Source organism: Mustela erminea, chromosome 8, assembly GCF_009829155.1.
Source record: "Mustela erminea isolate mMusErm1 chromosome 8, mMusErm1.Pri, whole genome shotgun sequence".
Taxonomy (NCBI): domain Eukaryota; kingdom Metazoa; phylum Chordata; class Mammalia; order Carnivora; family Mustelidae; genus Mustela; species Mustela erminea.
Window position 1 is genome coordinate 67,124,360 of NC_045621.1, and position 18,641 is coordinate 67,143,000.

An 18,641-nucleotide genomic window follows, 5' to 3' on the forward strand; every position below is an offset into this window, starting at 1 on the left:
ACCCTGGCCGGAATGGCAATAAGACCCAGAAACTTGATGGCCTCTCTTTATTCCTGTTCTTATAGAAAGCTGTCTCTCTTGGGCACGGGACAGCCACCTAAGTCACCAGGACGGCTGCCAATCTTAAGACTCCCGTGTGAGGTTTCCTCCTGATTGATCTAATGTGATCCCCTCCACATCCCTGGTCTAGCCACTTCTGGCCGCGAGACCTCCACTGGGAGCCGGCCAAAACCAGTACCTGATTGAATTAAAATGCAACCGGGGACCGTTTCCTAGGGAAGTTGGCTGTAAGGACCAAATGTGTTGGAATGTCGCTTAGACCATGATGGATTTCAGTCTTTACTGTTTCTTGTCAGTGTCTTATACAGACTACTTAAAGCTATGAAATTGGGTAATTTCCCCTTGCCAAACTTTTCTAGTATTTCCATGGGTTAAAATGGCAAAACAGTATGCAGTCCTCAGGACAGACGATGGCATGGTATGGCACAGTGTTTTGGTCCATTCACCAGGCACCCATCAGCAGCCTAGGATGCGATGGGGAAGTGGAGGGACGCCGGCACCCCTCCAGGGCCTTTAGGGCAGAAATGCCTTCACAGGGAAGGCAGGATGGTGATCAATAGTGATATCTTGAGGGACGCCTCTGGTCGCTTTTGACACACAGGAACCTCTGACATACCCTGTGTGGGACGCTACCCAGGAGTCAGGGGGGATTTGGTAATGGACCTTCTTTACTTTTCTGGAAGCATGGCCTCAGTAGGCTTCTTCAGTTCCCAAGGACTCTACCTTAGGGGGGCCTTTAAACCCACTGGAAATAATTTGGATTGCAAAACTTAGGAAAGGACTGAGCTCCTGTAACACTGCATGGCCTCAGTGGGATCTATCAGTTAGATCTCCTCTGCAGGAAGCAGGGCAAATGGACCTAGGATATCTTCACCGCTCATACCTAGGCTTTCATTGCTCTGCACCAGGACCCCAGACTAAGGGGCTTTTGCGGAATGTGTTTGCCCAAATGAGTCAGCTAGTAAACTTTCTCCTGACATATTCGATGAGAATTACGTAAATAAGCCTTCTTCTAGTAAACCCAGGTTGTTGGGCCATCCCTAGCAAAGGGGACTCTGACTTTATTTATCTGTTTCTCCTAATAGATGTGGGGGCTTCTCCCTCACTCACTTCCCATGTTAATGGCTATAACTGGAGCCAACTGGGGTTGGTCTAACTCGAGACAGAGACTATAAGGAATATTCCCAAGCAGCTGCCGAAACTCCCTTTGTTTCAGGGAAGTTTCCCTGTGTTCTCTGGCCTGACTTGGACTGCCTAACCCCTCCCCGCTGGTTGATGGGAAAGCATGGTGTCTGCTCCTCTGTTGGGCCTTATGAGCTCTAAAACCGGGAATCCTTTCTCTGCCTCCTGGCAGCACTTTGTTTCCTCTGTTTCCCCCTACTGTTTTTGCACCAACTTGCGTGCAGCCTGCATGACTAGCTTCTAGATCATGCACCACGGCTCCTCTCTTCACTGTCAAGGAGCAAGAAAAGCACCCCCTGGACCTAACACCCCCACTCCAGATCTTCCCACGCATGTCTCAGGTAAACATTCAAAGTGGAGTGGGCCCAGGTGGAAAGTAAATCAGTATTGGAATTAAGTTAAGTTTGTTGATTTAATTAAGATAGACATGTCTCTTAAGGTATTAGCAGTAAATGTGAAACTTCAAAATTTACTGAAGGTCACTCGTGTTATTTGTTAAAATTTATTAGCAAAGAAATGACTAAACTGATGGTTAATTGTCTGTCTCAAAGTTTTAATGGGTAATTGCGGAAGTAACTTTCAAAGTCTTTGGTAATCTGAAAGTTTTAAAGTTTTGCTTGGATGACAAATGGAATTGAATTGTGGACATCTAGGTCTTAACCAAACAGGATAAAATGCTAAGTCGTTAATTACTGGATGTAGGTTTGTGCTTTTTGACTTCTTACTGCAAAGAAACTAAAAGTATTTAAGTCTGTTGATAAACTTGTTTGCCACTTAACTGATTCATAAATTTGCCACCTGAAGAATTCTGTTGTAGCAGTTCACAATTGGTTAATAACTAAAGGTGTTTCTAAGAATACAAAGTTCTGCTTAATGTAACTAAGACTGATGGAAATAAAAGGAAACTCTGTATGTAGGAAAGTAGGAGATATGTAAGAAAGATTTAAGGAAGGTAATTTTGTCCTAAATGAGATGGTTGTTTGGAAGGAAATGGCTTGGGACAAAACCTGAATGCAAAGGAAAGTTGTAGAAGGTTTGTGAACAGAAATCTTCACAAAAGAAATTTTAGATATGGTCAGGACAGACTAAAAAAAGAAAGAAAAACAGCCTCCAAGGTAATTTAGCACTCTCCTGACCTGCCTCCACACAGATTATACTTCCTAGTATAAGGGCCATTTGGCCTTGAGAGATTAAAAAAACAGCCCAACCTTGAGGGACTGCGAAAACACCCTGTTACCATCCTCCATTGCCTGTAACCATAGAAACTCACTCTAATCTGTAAAGAGTGAAAGGGGAGACTGATCACCTCCCATTAGCCAGAGATGCCCAAAAGGGGAGGGTATCCAACCTGTTTGAATCTGAAGAGTGCCTAACTGTGTGAATGTGTCTGTATGGCTCCACCACTTCGGCTACGGAGTCTGAGTGGGCTGCACCTTGAGTCTGGCGGGGCGTCATATGGCATAACGGTCATCTACTCCACGGAGTAGCCTGGTCCAGGATTTATACGGACAGGCCTTAGCTAAGACGCTCCTAAATTCCCATGAGGGATGGGAACAGGACAGCAAGGGAAAGATCCCCCTCCTTTGTCTGCGACATCATTCATGATGGGAGGGAAACCCAGAAAACTCCTATCTTAAGACTGCACACTTAGGGGCGCCTGGGTGGTTCAGTGGGTTAAGCCGCTGCCTTCGGCTCAGGTCATGATCTCAGGGTCCTGGGATCGAGTCCCACATCGGGCTCTCTGCTCAGCGGGGAGCCTGCTTCCTCCTCCCTCTCTCTGCCTGCCTCTCTGCCTGCCTCTCTGCCTACCTCTCTGCCTACTTGTGATCTCTCTCTGTCAAATAAATAAATAAAATCCTTAAAAAAAAAAAAAAAGACTGCACACTTAGAAATAAAATAAAAAAGGGAAAGACACTGGTATAAAAAGCTGGTTTTCTTTCTGTTTAAAAGGGGCAAAGTTTTCTTAGCTAATTGATCTGTTAAAAAGTGTAAATGGTGGGACGCCTGGGTGGCTCAGTTGGTTAAGCAGCTGCCTTCGGCTCAGGTCATGATCCCAGCGTCCTGGGATCGAGTCCCACATCGGGCTTCTTGCTCCGCAGGGAGCCTGCTTCTCCCTCTGCCTCTGCCTGCCACTCTCGCTCTCGCTCGCTCTCTCTCTGACAAATAAATAAATAAAATCTTTAAAAAAAAAAAATGTAAATGGTTATCTCTTTGCCTGCCTGGAAAATTCAGTTCCTATGTTTTGTTTTATCAGATGTTTAACATCCCTAATTATATTTAGGCATGTGTTTTTAAACTTTCTAAGGTTTTAGCAATTGTTGACCTTGGGTTACATTTGGGAAAATGCTATAACTATTCTAGAGATTCTACGCACTTCCTAAAGTTTTAATGTTTTGAGAGATCACCGCTTGATACTGTAATTATGGAAATGTTATGTATCACAGAAATAACCTGATTTCCTTGCAGCTAAATTGTAAACTCCCGTGTCTCTTTAGCTCTAACCATAACCATTCTGAGTTTTTGTCATTTATAATTGTTTTAATTCTCTTGTAAAATGAGTTTTATCTTCAAGGAGATTCCTATAAAGGACTTTCAGGACAAATACAGATATTTGATATACTTGAAAATCCTAAAACTGAAATGGGTAAGAATTTCCAAAACTGACTAAAGCCGCATTCACCAGATTTAGTAACATGGGACTAAATGAACTAAAAGATTATAATGTTATGTCTCTTAATGTTTTGTCTTACTTTAAACATTGCTGGTTCCCTATAATGTTGGCTCTTCCAGACTAGGGATACTTCCTCCTAGTTATCTGTAACTTATAGAGTTGTATAAGTGCTCATTTGTAAAAGTGCTCAAAGCATTCAAGCTTTTCTCTCTATCTGAACCCTCTGAAACCAAAAGGTCTCAGTATTCATTCTTCCATGGCAATCAGTCATTTGCATAAGTTCAATAAGAATCTGTTCTCCTTTAACAGGACACCATTGGAAACTGTTTATTTTACCAAGGCTTTGACTGGGATATCATATTTGAAAAGACTCAGATATGACCAGACAGTTTAAAGGAACTAAGGTTGACTTTATGAAACCTGGAGCCATAAAGCCCCTTGGGACTGTTAGCCTGATACCTTGCTTACAGAGTTCCAGCAGCCTCACCAGGTGAGTAAAGAATGTCACTCCTTGGTAGGTGCGGAGACTCAGAAGAGGAATTCGCCCAAATCGACAGGTATTGCAGGCATGCCTGATGGCAAGTACAGGGCTTGGCTTCTGGCCCGGAGAGGCTACTAAAAGTTCAACCTAGAGATTCCTTATAAGAAGTTCCAGCAAAGCAGACTCTAAAAGATCTATTGATCACACTCAACTGTTCTTGCTGAGCTTATGTAAATAGTGGGCCAAGTTTGTTAAAACTGAACTTGTTTCACAAGTGAATTAGTCCTGATTTGGCTATCTCTGTAAATGAGGGTTATTTTAGAGAGAAAAATTATGTTTTAGTAACACACCTTTATGGATGTTAAATTCTAGATTTGATTGTCTTTAAATGTTTGTTTACCTAAGCTAAACAATTTGAGGTAAACTTCAGAGAAGTTACACATTAGCTCATTTAGATGATCTTCTTGTTTTTTATTTTGTGGGGATATTAGTAGAACCCCCTCACACATGATTAAACAACTGGAAAATGGGATTAATTCCCCTACAATTGTATAACTTAACTAACACCTTATGTATGGCTGGGATAATGAAATTGCCTAAAAGCCAGCCTATTGTACTCCATAGGATTAACTATGGACTTGTGGAGACAATGGATGACCCCATTTTGTTTATGAGTGGATTATATGATGCATGGGGGACTCCCCTTATCTCTTGACAAGTTTTCTCCCACTTGACAATGATCCTCTGTAATCAGGATATTGTTAAGGCTGGACCACTCGAAGGTCGTCTTATTGGTTTCATCCCTTAGTCATATTTATCCTAGAGGCCACCTCTGTTGAGGTGCAATTGCAAATAGATGCTTTAGCGAAACCTAGAACAGCCGCCCTCATAAAAGAGCCTCAAAGCTCACTATGGGACAGTCCCTGACTGTAATGATGTCACATCAGGTCCAGATTTGTCTTAGAAGCCAAAGGCCACCAATGGATGATGGAGGCCGACTTATTAAATACTAGGCTACACTAACAGATATGCCAGAAATAATACTTAAAACTTGTCAAACTTTAAACCTAGTTACCTGTATGCCTGAACCTGACCACTGTACTTCTTTCTCTATAGAGCAAAAATGTTCAGAGGTTATTGATCTTGCTTACTCTATTGGTCCAGATTTAAGATGCCCCTGTTAAAAATACGAATGACAGTTGGTTTTCTGATGACAATAGTTTTCATAGAAAAAATAAGATAAGCTAGGTGTGCCATAGTGCTCACTAGCACTTTGCAATTGCCAAAGCCTAAGAATTAACATTTATACTGACTCCAAATGTGCTTTCCTGGTACTACATGCCCATGGAGCTATTTGGAAGGAAAGGGGATTGCTATCAAGCCATAACTCCCCAATCAAATATGGGCCTAAGTTCCAAAACCCTCCTTATCGCTATACTAAGGATGGCATATATTAAATCTGAGATACATATCTGTCTTACACCCACGATTGGAAGGCTCAGTCGGAAGGCAGTTTTATGCTGGGAACAAAGGAATCATACGAGTGGTACTTGGGCAAATAACACACGATGTCTAGGATGGCTCACTAGAAATGTGTTCCCAAATAATAGTACTCCAGGCTACTGACTGGTTTGCTACTGACTGGGCAAGGCGACCTGGCATTAGATGGCCAGCTCCAAATGGAACCCACTGGATATGTGGAACCAACCTGTGGCCCTGGCTTCCTCCAGGAAGTACAGGTCGCTGTACTTTAGGATTTGCCTGGATTCATGGGCGCATTACTAAAACCATTACAACTCCAGCTAATCTCCCCAACTTGAAACAAAGATGGACACGATCTGTTTTTAAATGGTATGATCACTTAGCATCCATTTTTGTTCCATCTGCGGGACTAGAGGATGTCATGTGGCATGTAGAAGCCCTTAGTAAATATACTACAAAGGCACTCAATGATTCACTAAATAGCATCTCCCTGCTTAATACCGAAGTGTCACAGATACGCAAGGCAATCCTACAAAATAGGATGGCCTTAGATGTCCTGACAGCAGCCCAGGGTGGCACATGTGCAATCATCAAAACAGAATGTTGTGTGTACATCCCAGACTATCACAAAAATGTCACAGGACTAATAAAATATATGAATACCCAGATTAAGGCCCTACAAGATCCTTCTCTCTCTCTCAATGAATGGTTAAGTTCCTGGTTTGAAGGAGGACTATGGCCAAATCTCCTTCTCGGGCTTTTCATTCTTATCGCCTCATTAACCTTAATATGTTGCTTTGTTCAATGTTTCTCTACTTGGTGCCGAGACTCCATTGCTGCAATGACTTCACCACGACAGACGATCCTTGTCGCGCAAGAGGACGCCTCTTCACTGTCAGCGCTGGATTCAGCTGCCTCTACCTTTCGTAACTCCCTTATACATTCCTACCCTGATCAATATTGACCCCAGTAGGTAGGGACAGCTCTACGCCCCTATTCAGCAGGAAGGAGTTACAGAAGATGAAACCTTCCACCTTCAACCACCTAAGGGTCAAAATTGTTCAGGGGGAAATAATGAGGGAGCAGGAGGCTGGCTAAAGATGGAGAGGGGGCTAATGCCTTGCACCCCCTCTCCACCCACTCCCCTTGGTAATATGTGTGACATTCCACAGGCACCCCTGACCGCCTTAAAAGAAGAATGTTGCTTTTATGCAGATCAAACTGGAGTAGTCAGAGAAACTATGGATAAACTCAGAGAAAGACTTGCTCAAAGAAAAAGGGATTTTCAGTCCCAGCAGGGATGGTTCAAAAACTGGTTCAACAGATCGCCTTGGCTTACTACTTTGTTGTCATCTATAACGGGCCCTCTCATCATTCTGTTATTAATTCTAACTTTTGGTCCTTGTGTCTTAAACAGGTTAGTACAATTCATTAAAGATCGCCTGTCTGTTGTTCAGACTATGGTCTTGACTCAGCAATACCAACTACTTAAACAAGTAGAGTCCCAAAAGGACTCAATTGAAGAACAAAACAGATGGATATAAGATTATATCCATGTTAAAGAAAAAGGGGGAAATGAAGGACCCCAGGTCAGAACTATAGTATAGCCTATAAGTTTTAACATTCTTTTTATAACCAGCTTATGCTAACTAAGAAACTGTGGCCAGCTGACCATAGATAAGGGAGTCAACAAGCAGCACAACAGGATAACGAATAGCAAAAATCTGTGTTTAACCCAGCTGTTTCTGTCTTCTGTATAATAATGCTTCTAATGCTTTGCTAAGAAATGAAAAATTGCTTAAACCCTCGCTCGCTGTGTAATCAAATAAAGTTATACCCTTCCCCTGTTAAGAATTTCCCCTACTACTAAGTAAAATTGATAAGGGCTGTCTCCCGTACCAAGGCCGGAGACGTGCGGTTCAGCACGTACGCTAGCTGGAGACGTGCGGTTCAGCAGGTATACAGATAAAGGTTAGAAATGTGCAATTCAACACGTACCCTCTACTGTACACTACCTGAACGGTGACTGGCCAGAATGTATGGTTGATTTTAAAGGATTGGCTACCTGTGTGTAGGCCTTACTGTAATGCTTTGAAATTACTGGCTAGAAAAGTGAGGGCTCTGATGTAATGGACTGTAAAATTCTATATTAAGTCATTCCCGAAACAGATCGGGGCTCTCAGACACTGACCCATCCCTCGTGGATTTCGTAGTCAAGTGTCCCTGGGAGTCCGAGCATGCCCGAATAAAATCCTCTTGCTTATTGCATCCAGTGGTCTGTGAGTGCGTCCTTGGGTGCGGGTCCCCTAGGGTCTTTCACCATGACTGGAGCTAGGGATCAGAGAATGAAAAGGGGCTAGACAGGATGGGAGCACAGAGAAAACCCTGGATCAGACACTATCTTACTGATAAGAAGGAAAAAGAAAAGTATCTCTAATTGGATACCTGAGCTTAGCTCAGACCTCCTGTCCTCAAGGTTGATTTTCCCTCCGTGTTTTCTCGTCTGGGAGGCAGCTGCTTTTCTCCCCCAGCAGCTGGCGGATCCTCCCTGTTCAGAGAATAAGAGGCAAGAACAAAGGCCATTGAGATGCTGCCAGTTGCTTTAGGGCCCCCCTTGGCTTCCTGGTGTCTCTTCAGAACTTTCCTCAGCTCCGTGTTCTGCTCTCAGCTGTCCATTCCCCTCACTTTGTCTCCATTCCTCTGCACCACTTCAGAATGCCAAACACAGAAGCCAGAGCTCTGTGTGAAGCATTCTGCTTCTCTCTCCTGGTCCTTCGTGGGAGATGGCCTTTGCCGGGGCTGAGGAGGCAGGAGTTACACAACCAGTGGCAGAGCTGGGACTCATGCCCAAGTCCGCAGCCCTCCCCACGAGCACTTAGTTCTGCCCTTCCCATGATGTCCCCATGATCACTCAGCTAGCCTTCGAGCATCCTCATCTGGAGGGTGTATCTCTGAAGAATAGAATGGAAACCACCCCAAAGCTATGTAGCTTTTTCTTTCCTGTGAGAGAGTTCTGTGGTTCTGAGTGCAGTAATTATGTGGGACTAGATAAAATACCTTAATGGAGTCATGTGGTTGTATAGAGCTGTCCAGATAATTCAAGATTATCTCCCAATCATAAGATCCACAAACTAATTACATTTACAAAGTGTCTTTTGCCACGTAACATAACATATTCACAGCTTTCAGTGATTAGGGTGTAAATATCTTTGCACGTGTTGGGGGCAGCATGATTCAGCCTACCACAACTATGAATAAAAAAATAGAAGAAATTCTAAATGAAATGAAAAGCTGATTCTTTAAAAAAATAGACAAACCATTGCAAACCTGATTGAGGAAAAACAAAATATACAAACTTCAGAATAAGAAAGAAATATAATCATAGTTACAAATAATATTTTGAAATTAGGACAGGTTATTAAATTTTAATACACAGTAATATACTTAAAAATCTTAAAGAAGAAAGGACTATTTTCTTGCTAAATATAAACTACCAGATTTGATCCAAGAGGAATTAGAAAACATAAACTGGCTAATAATATTAGACAAAATTGGTAAGTTTGTTTGAAATCTATCACTAAAAAAGGCATTGGGTCCTTACTGTTTTATACTTTTGAACTTCTAGGAACAGGTACTTTCAACTATTCCAGGACACCGAGAGAAAACAAATTTTCTTTGATATGACCCCATTGTGCGTTACATACCACACCCAAGATGGCGGCTCCAAGGAGATACATCTTTACTAACATCCAGCATCAAACACCAGCTGAAACTGTGAAACACTGAAGACATTTCTGTCAAATTGTCATTCAACTTTACCATGGAAATTTTAGCTACAAGATGAAGAAAAAATCAGTATAAATAATAGAGAATTATGACCTTTTTTTGATTTGCGGATCATGTAACATATGTCTAGTAACCCAAGAGATGGCTAGAGTAATACGAGCATTTGGAAAGGTGGCTGGGTATAAGATAGTCATTCATAATTCATTAACTTTTGCCTAAACTGGAAATAGCCACTTAGAATAAGAAGTAGAATTCATTTAAAATGTAGATACAGGGACGCCTGGGTGGCTCAGTGGGTTAAGCAGCTGCCTTCGGCTCAGGTCATGATCCCAGCGTCCTGGGATCGAGTCCCACATCGGGCTCCTTGCTCGGCGGGGAGCCTGCTTCTCCCTCTGCCTCTGCCTGCCATTCTGTCTGCCTGTGCTCGCTCTCTCCCCCTCTCTCTCTCTGATAAATTAAAAAAAAAATGTAGATATAAAATTATAAAATACCTAGGGATAAATTGAACAATGAGGGTATAAAATCTATATGTAGAATACGTAAAATACTACAAAATCTTATTGAGAAAACATGGTATAATTAGAGAGATACCATATTACTAAAAGAGAAAAATTAATATGGACATTATCTGTCCCTCTTCAATCATATTTATGTTTCATATCATTCTCATTTTAAGCCCAATGGGAGTCTTAAACTTGCAGAGCAAATACCAAGGATAATAAAAAAAATTTTGAAAAAGAAGTGAAGGGATACTTGCCTTATTCAAAACAAGTTATTAACACAAAGGTAAACAAAATATAGTCATGGAAAGACCAGAGAGAACAAAAATGGTCCAAGTATGTAGGAGAGCTTTTTTTTTTTAACGACACTATAGTGTTTCAATTTAGTGGGAAAAAATGCTTATTTAATAAATGTTACCATCAGGGGCACCCAGGTGGCTCAATCCATTGGGCATCTGTCTGCCTTCCACTTGGGTCATGATCCTGGGCTCCTGGGATTGAGCCCGGCATTGGGCTTCCTGCTCAGCTGGCAGTCTGCATATCCCTCTCCCTCTGCACCCACCTTGTTCATGTGCATGCGCGCACACACTCACTCTCTCTCCCAAATAAATAATATCTTTTTTAAAAAAGTTATCATCATAATTGGTTATCCATTTGGGAGAAACCAAATAAATAAGCAAAACAACTCTGCATATAAAACAAAAGAAGATAGATTAAAGTCCTAAATACTTAAAAAAAAAAAAAGCCAATGAAAAGAGAAGAAAAAAATTAAGAAACATATAATCTGATTTTGGGGAGTCCATAAGGTTGATAAGAAATACAGAAGTCGTAAAGGAAAAGAAAGACCTATTGGATTACATAAAATTTTTTAAAAATTATATGGGACGAAAGATATCAAGGTCAACAGAAACTGCACCAGGGGATATGAGGAATAATCAAGTCGTGTGTTAAGGGTTAATGCATTTAACATATAAAACAGTTTTCTCTTTTTGTTTTAAGATTTTATTTATTTGTCAGAGAGAAAGTGCACAAGCAGGGGGAGTGGCAGACAGAGGGAGAAATAGGCTCCCCGCTGAGCAGGGGCTGTAGGACCCCATTCCAGGACCCTGGGATCATGACCTGAGCTGAAGGCAGGCGCTTAACTGACTGAGCCACCCAGGTGCCCCTAATATATAAAACAACTCCCAAAAATTAGTGATAAAGAGGCAACCTCATAGAAGAATAAACAGAAAATTTGAATAGGCAGGTCAAAGAAGAAAAACTTAAATTACCAATAAGCATATTGGTAATATGCTTACCTCACTAAGGTAATATGCTAAGGTAATAAGCCAAGGTAATATGCTAAGGTAATATAATAAGGTAATATGCTAACCTCACTAAAAAGTTAGGAAAATGTAAGTGAGGACAATAAAATGGTCATTTTCCCCCACAAGATTATCACAACAACAGTGGTGATGTTCCTTGCTGCCAAGGGTGTGAGGTAAAGGGTGCTCTCTTCTTCTGCTTTTCCATTGCTGGCAGGAAAATACATTGTTACCAAATTTTAGGGAAGTAGTTTGTTAATAGCTACTATTTTTTTTTTTAATTTGGTTACCTTTAACCTAACAATCCCACATTTGGAGAGAGTGGAGATTAAAAATACTATAACATAAGGAACTCTAAAAAGGATTTTTTTTTAAAGATTTTATTTATTTATTTGACAGAGAGAGATCACAAGTAGATGGAGAGGCAGGCAGAGAGAGAGAGGGGAGGAAGCAGGCTCCCTGCTGAGCAGAGAGCCCGATGCGGGACTCGATCCCAGGACCCTGAGATCATGACCTGAGCTGAAGGCAGCGGCTTAACCCACTGAGCCACCCAGGCGCCCTCTAAAAAGGATTTTTAGTGGGGCACTGTTTATGCAGGCAGGAAACAAGAAGCAACTGAAATCTCCATCAATAGGAATGGTTAAATAATCTGGGGTAAATCAGTGGTGGATATTATAAAGCTATTACAAGGAATGTAGCTCTGTCTACTGACCAAAGTAAAATCATCATAGGTTCTTCAGTATAAAAAATACTGAAGAGGGATGCTTGGGTGGCTCAGTCACTTAAGCGGCTGCCTTCGGCTCAATTCATGATCCCAGGATCTTGGGATTGAGTCCTGCATTGGGCTTCCTGCTCAGTGGGGAGTCTGCTTCTCCCTCTGCTTGCTGCTTCCCCTGCTTGTGCTCTCTCTGACAAATGAGTAAGTAAAATTAAAAAAAAATATACTGAAAAGTAAAATGTATAGTAAAATGTCATTTAAAAAAAGACAAAAAAAGGAGGGGCACCTGGGTGGCTCAGTCAGTTAAGCATCTGCCCTTGGTTCAGGTCATGATCCTAGGTCCTGGGTTCAAGCCCCATGTCAGGCTCCCTGCTCTGCCTGAAGCTTGCTTCTCCCTCTCCCTCTGCCCTTCCCCACTGCTCATGCTTGCTCGATGTCTCTCTCTCTCAAATAAATAAATAAAATCTTTTTTTTTTTTAAGATTTTATTTATTTATTTGACAGAGAGAAATCACAAGTAGTCGGAGAGGCAGGCAGAGAGAGAGAGAGGGAAGCAGGCTCCCTGCTGAGCAGAGAGCCCGATGCGGGACTCGATCCCAGGACCCCGAGATCATGACCTGAGCCGAAGGCAGCGGCTTAACCCACTGAGCCACCCAGGTGCCCAATAAATAAAATCTTAAAAAAATAATAAAAATAAAGGAAAGAGAGAAAGAAAAAAAAGCATATATGTGTTGATGTGTAAAGAAGGGTGTGGGAGAATATACCACACTACTACATTGTGGGAGTGGGTAGGCTTGGTTGGGGGGGTATTTTTAAATATGTCTTGTTTGACTTGTTTGGACATGTGGCTCTTTTGTTTTAAATATAAGTAAGTCATATGTTACATAAAAATCATATATACATAGTTTTTTTTAAAGATTTTATTTATTTGAGAGAAAGGTAGAGCGCACAAGCTGGGGGAGGGGCAGAGGGAGAGAGAGAAGCAGACACCCTACTTCTGCTCAGTGAGCCGGACTCGGGGCTCGATCCCAGGATCCTGGGATCATGACCTGAGCCCAAGGCAGATATCTAACTGACTGAGCCACCCAGGCGCGCCCCTGCGTAGTTTCTAAAACTAAACAAGCAAATGGGTGCCCCTTACCACAGTTGTGAGTACTCACATTGTGCTTGGTGCCTGTGGTTGAGGTGAACATGTCCTGTCAGGGAAAGAGGACTCCATTCCAGCTTTACTGCTTTGTTGCATGACGGCTGTTTCAAGTTATTTGCATTGCTTCTCCATGGAAGTGACAGAATCGATCACCCAGGTGTGCTCAGGAAATGATTACATTGAAGAACATTTCCTTTCCCAGAGGAAAGAAACCAATTGTCAACTTGCTTTCTTCACTTCAAGCTCCCTCCTTACTATGATTTACAAAGATTCCTGCCTGCATAGTCTTAGTTGTAAAAATTGATGAGCCACAAAAATACGCTTCACCTGAGATCTGCTTCTGTCAGATTTCTGAAGTCAAAAGTACAAAAGGGAAGCAGTATCTCTGAACCAAGATGAGTTCTAGGCAGAGGTTTTTGGAGCTGCCACTTGTGGGTGGAGAACAGGAAGCCCCAGTTTCCTGGAGCAGCAGCAGCTGCAGTCTTTCTGCCAGCTTCCCTGGCCCCCGCAGCCTGCACTAAAGTCCCAGAGTTTAACTGTGTGTGGACCATTCACCGAGTTTGAGGTTGGTTTGCACTCCCTGCCCCCACCCAAGAACACTTCAGGAAGCAGTCCTACTACAGAGTATGAAGAGCGCAGAAGAGATGGTCAAGTTCAGATCCTCTTACCTTAGTGCTTAAGGTTGGCTTAGCTTCCCTGTCAGGATTTATCCACCAAGTGAAGCCAGTGTCAGGTGATTTCAGCAAGTAAAGGAAAGAAGGAGGCAAGGAACAAAGGCCACAACCAGAAAAGGCTGAAAGGTCTTCTCCTTCCTCAAGTTTCGCTATGGATTATAAAGCGTTTCAAGTGTAGAATTCTTTTCAATTTGTGACATCTAGCCTCTGGGGCATTTTTTAAAAATAACAAACTATCAGAGGTCCAAACTGTACTCTGACTGGGCTGTGTTGTTGCATATCTGACCTCTGCTCCCCTCAGCCTGTTGCCGGGGTGGAAATAGGTGGATCCTACGATCCTTGAACCTACCCCCAAAAAGAGAGGGCCCATCTTTCCCGAGTCCATAGATTAAATTCCATAAAAATTCCATAAAAATTTGGGTCTACTTGTCTGTTAGATGTTTTCTTGAGTGAGGACTTGGGCCCAGGGTTGGACCAGCCTAGATCATCTAATCTGCTGCCTGCCCCCTACCCAATCCCACAGCCCTGAAAACAAACACAGTAATGATTCCCCTGCCAAGCAGAGATCCTTTGTTTACCCTTTTGAGGAAGAAATTAAGCTGAAATTTCTTTATGAGAGTCTTCTCCCAGATTTTGCTAACACATATTTTCTTAAGATTTTATTTATTTATTTGACAGAGATCACAAGTAGGCAGAGAGGCAGGCAGAGAGAGAGGGGGAAGCAGGCTCCCCACTGAACAGAGAGCCTGATGCAGGTCTTGATCCCAGGACACTGGGATCATGACCTGAGTTGAAGGCAGAGGTTTTAACCCACTGAGCCACCCAGGCGCCCCCGAAAAGGGCATTTTAAATTTTATTTCTGCTATAGATCTTAGGCACCTTTGTGGTTAAGAACATATATTTTGTATCAAGGAAATTTTGTTCAGGAGTCCATCCACTTATTCAACAAAGCTAAATTACCTACTATTAGATTCCTTGCTAGGCTGTAGGGTATGTGTTGTTCCACAAGACAAGCATGGATACAAAGAAACATGCTTTCTGTCCTCATGCAACTTGCAAGGGAGACTGGTCTTTCCCTATTTGGTAGATAAGGTGGGTACGGAGTATTCTGGGCAAGCCCTCATATGGTATAGGGATTAAAGGAAATCAAACTAAAACCTGAAGTCATGAGGTTGGTGGTGAAAAGGACATATTAGAGGGAGATGGGACAGTATGTGGGTAAAAGTTTGTTTTGTTTGAGGTACAAGGAGGTCAGACTTCCTGGAGTGGAGTATGGTAGATGAATTGGAGGCTGATTACTCATGTTTCTCTTCTCAGAAATACCTGTTTGTATCTTTTGTCCATTTGAAAAACGAGGGTTTCTTTTTTCTTTTCCTTGAAGATATGTAGGAGTTCTGTGTCAGATTCCTTTTCATTCCTTTCAGGTAGATAGACTAGCTTGAAAGTATTTACAGAGTTTCAAATGAGAAAGGATGGTGGCCTGAAATGTAGCAGCAGTAGTGACCAAAGTGGATAATTTCAAAAGATAGTTCAAAGGTGAAATTAACGAGATTTGGAAAGTCAGCATAAGTATGGGATGAAAGTCACTTGCAGGCTTAAGCAAGTAGGGGATGAGAAAGGGAACATTAGAGGGGAAGCAGAGGGCTTGAGGAGTGTCAGATGCTCTAAAAAGTCAACGAAAATAAGGTCTGAAAACTGTTCTTTGGGTTGAGTGACCTGGAAGTCGCTGATCACTCTGGAAAGCAATTTTCTTGGAGGACAGAATCCAGATTTCAGTGGATTGAAGAAGGGTGGAAAGTGAAAACTAGTTAATCATTGATCTGGGCAACAAAACAAAACTGCAAGTGTCACCTGACTATATTTCCTTAAGAATCTTGACTTCCTCTGCAGAGAAACATCCTACTAGGGCTTTAATTGTCAAGCAAATGGACTCTGCAGGATTCATTTTTTCCTCCTAAAACAAAATTGTCAACTTCTCGGCACATACTGTTTTAGGCTGAACTGAATGTGTCCTATTGTATCTGCTTTTAGTGACTTGAAAATCTTTTATTTCCTCTTCTACTTGGCAACCATAAGCAAATAGATAAAAACAAACAAGAAGATACCAGAATGTTCACTGTAACTTTGTTAATGATCAGAAAAAAATAGAAACAGGAACATTCATACAGAGAGAATTGAGTAAATTACTAGAAGAGTAGCCATGAAAAAGAATAAACCAGATGCACGTGAGCTGCCATGAAAAGATCTCCAAGGTATACTATTAAGGGAAAAAAGCAAGATGCAGAACAAGTATGTAGAGTAACATGCCATTTATACTTTTTTTTTTTTTTAAAAAGAGTTTATATATTTATTTGACAGGCAGGTATCACAAGTGGGCAGAGAGGCAGGCGGGGAGAGAAAGGAAGGGAAGCAGGCTCCCTGCCGAGCAGAGAGCCCAATGTGGGGCTCGATCCCAGGACTCTGGGACCAGGGACCTGAGCCAAAGGCAGAGGCTTTAACCCAATGAGCCATCCAGCTGCCCCGCCATTTATACTTTAAAAAAATCTCTCTCTGTCTTTACACACACACACACAAGCTTGTACAGGCATAAATATTTTCTGGAAGGGTTCTTGAGAAAGTGGTAAGAGGTGTTGCCTTTGAGTAGTGGAACTAGAGCGTGGAGATATAGCTTTCATCTTATGCCCTTGGCTCTGTAGGAAGGTTCTTCCTTTTACACATAATTGCTTTTACAGTAATAATTTTAAAATTCATTAAAACATAGAATTAAATGATAACCTTTGTACTTGTTGATGTTCAGCTTCTCCTAGGGGTTTTCATCTTTCTGCTTCCTTGGGCTCCGCTTTCCCTCCGAGCACTTGTCATGCCCATGCATGTCTACTCTGGGCTCCTCATCTTTGGAACGGTGATTGCCGCAGTGCTTATGGGAGTGACTGAGAAACTGTTCTTTGCCCTGTAAGTTGCATAGTTCTCCTAATTATATTATTTGAGCTATAAAATGTTAAATACTTGTTCCTTGGAAAAGCATAATTTAAAGTAACAAAATTTTTAAAATTAAAATGTATTACGCTTGTGGTATAGCATTAATAATGCTTGGAAGAAGGACCAAAAAGTCCAAAAAACTGTATCACTCTTACAAAACAACTACTGAAGTTAGGCATGCCCTTTTAATCTTTTTGATGTACATGTTTTTAAATTCATTGTGATTATGGTATACATACATTTTTATATCATGCTTTTTCCAATTTTTAAGTGCTCTAGGTGTTCCAGGTTGCTATAGTATTTTCACACTTACCATTTTTAACAGTTACATGCTATTTCAATTGAGTTATTTTGGCACAACTTAAATTTCTCCTTAATGTCAAACTTTAAGGGAATTTATAAGGGGTACCACTGTGCATTTTTAAGCAGATAAATTCAAGACTGACATGTGGCTGGATCGCCCTATTTGTAATTGGACACACTCTCTCTTTTTTGTAGGAGTAGTTCTGGATACAGTAAGTTCCCACCAGAAGGTGTTTTCACAAATACCCTCGGCCTCCTGATGGTGCTCTATGGGGCGCTCATTTTTTGGATAGTCACCAGACCGCAATGGCAACGTCCTAAAGAACCAAATTCTGTCCTGCTTCAGCCAAACGGGGGCGCTCAAGAGGGAGCGGGAGGCTTAACCGTCAACTTCAGCAATGTGGACGCACCAGATTCAAAATTAAACCACGAAGCCTCAGCAAAGAAAAGAAACTTCACTGCTGATGAGGTCGGCCAGAGATCCACCATGTAAAATGTTGTAGAGATGTGGCCCAATAACTTCACTTTGAAAAACCAGCCTTCCAGTTTAACTTCTCCTGGTTAGCCCCAAGATGATTGAGCTGTGCAGTCGATATTTATTTTAATCATAAAGTAGGATTCCTTGAAAGAGTTTGTATGGATTGAGGCCTATGATCTTACCTGAATTGGAAAGGAGACGATCTGTGTAAATAGTAGAAGATATAAGTGGTGGTTATGTTACTTCTTTCTTATCATGGACCAAAATATTTAGCACAGTGCCTTACATAGAACAGATCATCAAAAGGTGTCTCTCCAAAACAAACAAACAAAAAACTTAAAAAAACCAAAATCAAAATCAAAAATATGTCTCTCAGTTGGTAAATGCCATCAGTTGGCAGCATCTCTGGTCTCTTGTCATGAAGTCATTTCCTGTTAATTCCAGGAATCCAATCCTAATGTTTTAGAATCAGATCTGGGGCAGGGTTTATGCTACACAGATAAGGAGTAGAGTGCAGAAAAATTCAGGAAAGTGACTGGTTCCCTTCTCCCAGTGACTGTCCCCTGCTATCTATCCCCCTCACTCATTTGAGCTCAGATTGGCCCTGGAGACCAGGGTTTGTATTAGAGAATTTTGGAGTGATGACTGAGCCAAAGGTAGCTAAATAAATCTTCTCTTGTCAGACCTGGAAGTTTTTTCCAAAACTCCACTTCATCCCAAAGTTTCCTTGGGGTTTGGTGTACTTTCTAACCCAGATTCCAAAACCTAATTAGTAGGGACCATGCCTGAAAGCGTACGTAGCATAAACTGTTCTCCACACCTCAAAGGGCACTTTTTCCCAAGTTTCTGGTTTTTTTGTTTTTATTAAAGGTTTTAT

General features: G+C 41.7%; 1 protein-coding gene across 1 annotated transcript in view; it reads left to right on the forward strand.

The window, feature by feature from the left end:
- LOC116597768 (cytochrome b reductase 1) overlaps nucleotides 1-18,262 on the forward strand; it is a 37,747-nt gene extending 19,485 nt beyond the window's left edge. The window contains exons 3-4 of the mRNA XM_032355932.1: nucleotides 16,802-16,956; nucleotides 17,482-18,262. Of these exons, the coding sequence (XP_032211823.1) occupies nucleotides 16,802-16,956; nucleotides 17,482-17,779 (453 nt within the window). The 3' untranslated portion in view covers nucleotides 17,780-18,262. The remainder of the gene's footprint in view (nucleotides 1-16,801; nucleotides 16,957-17,481) is intronic.
- The last annotated feature ends 379 nt before the right edge of the window (nucleotides 18,263-18,641 follow it).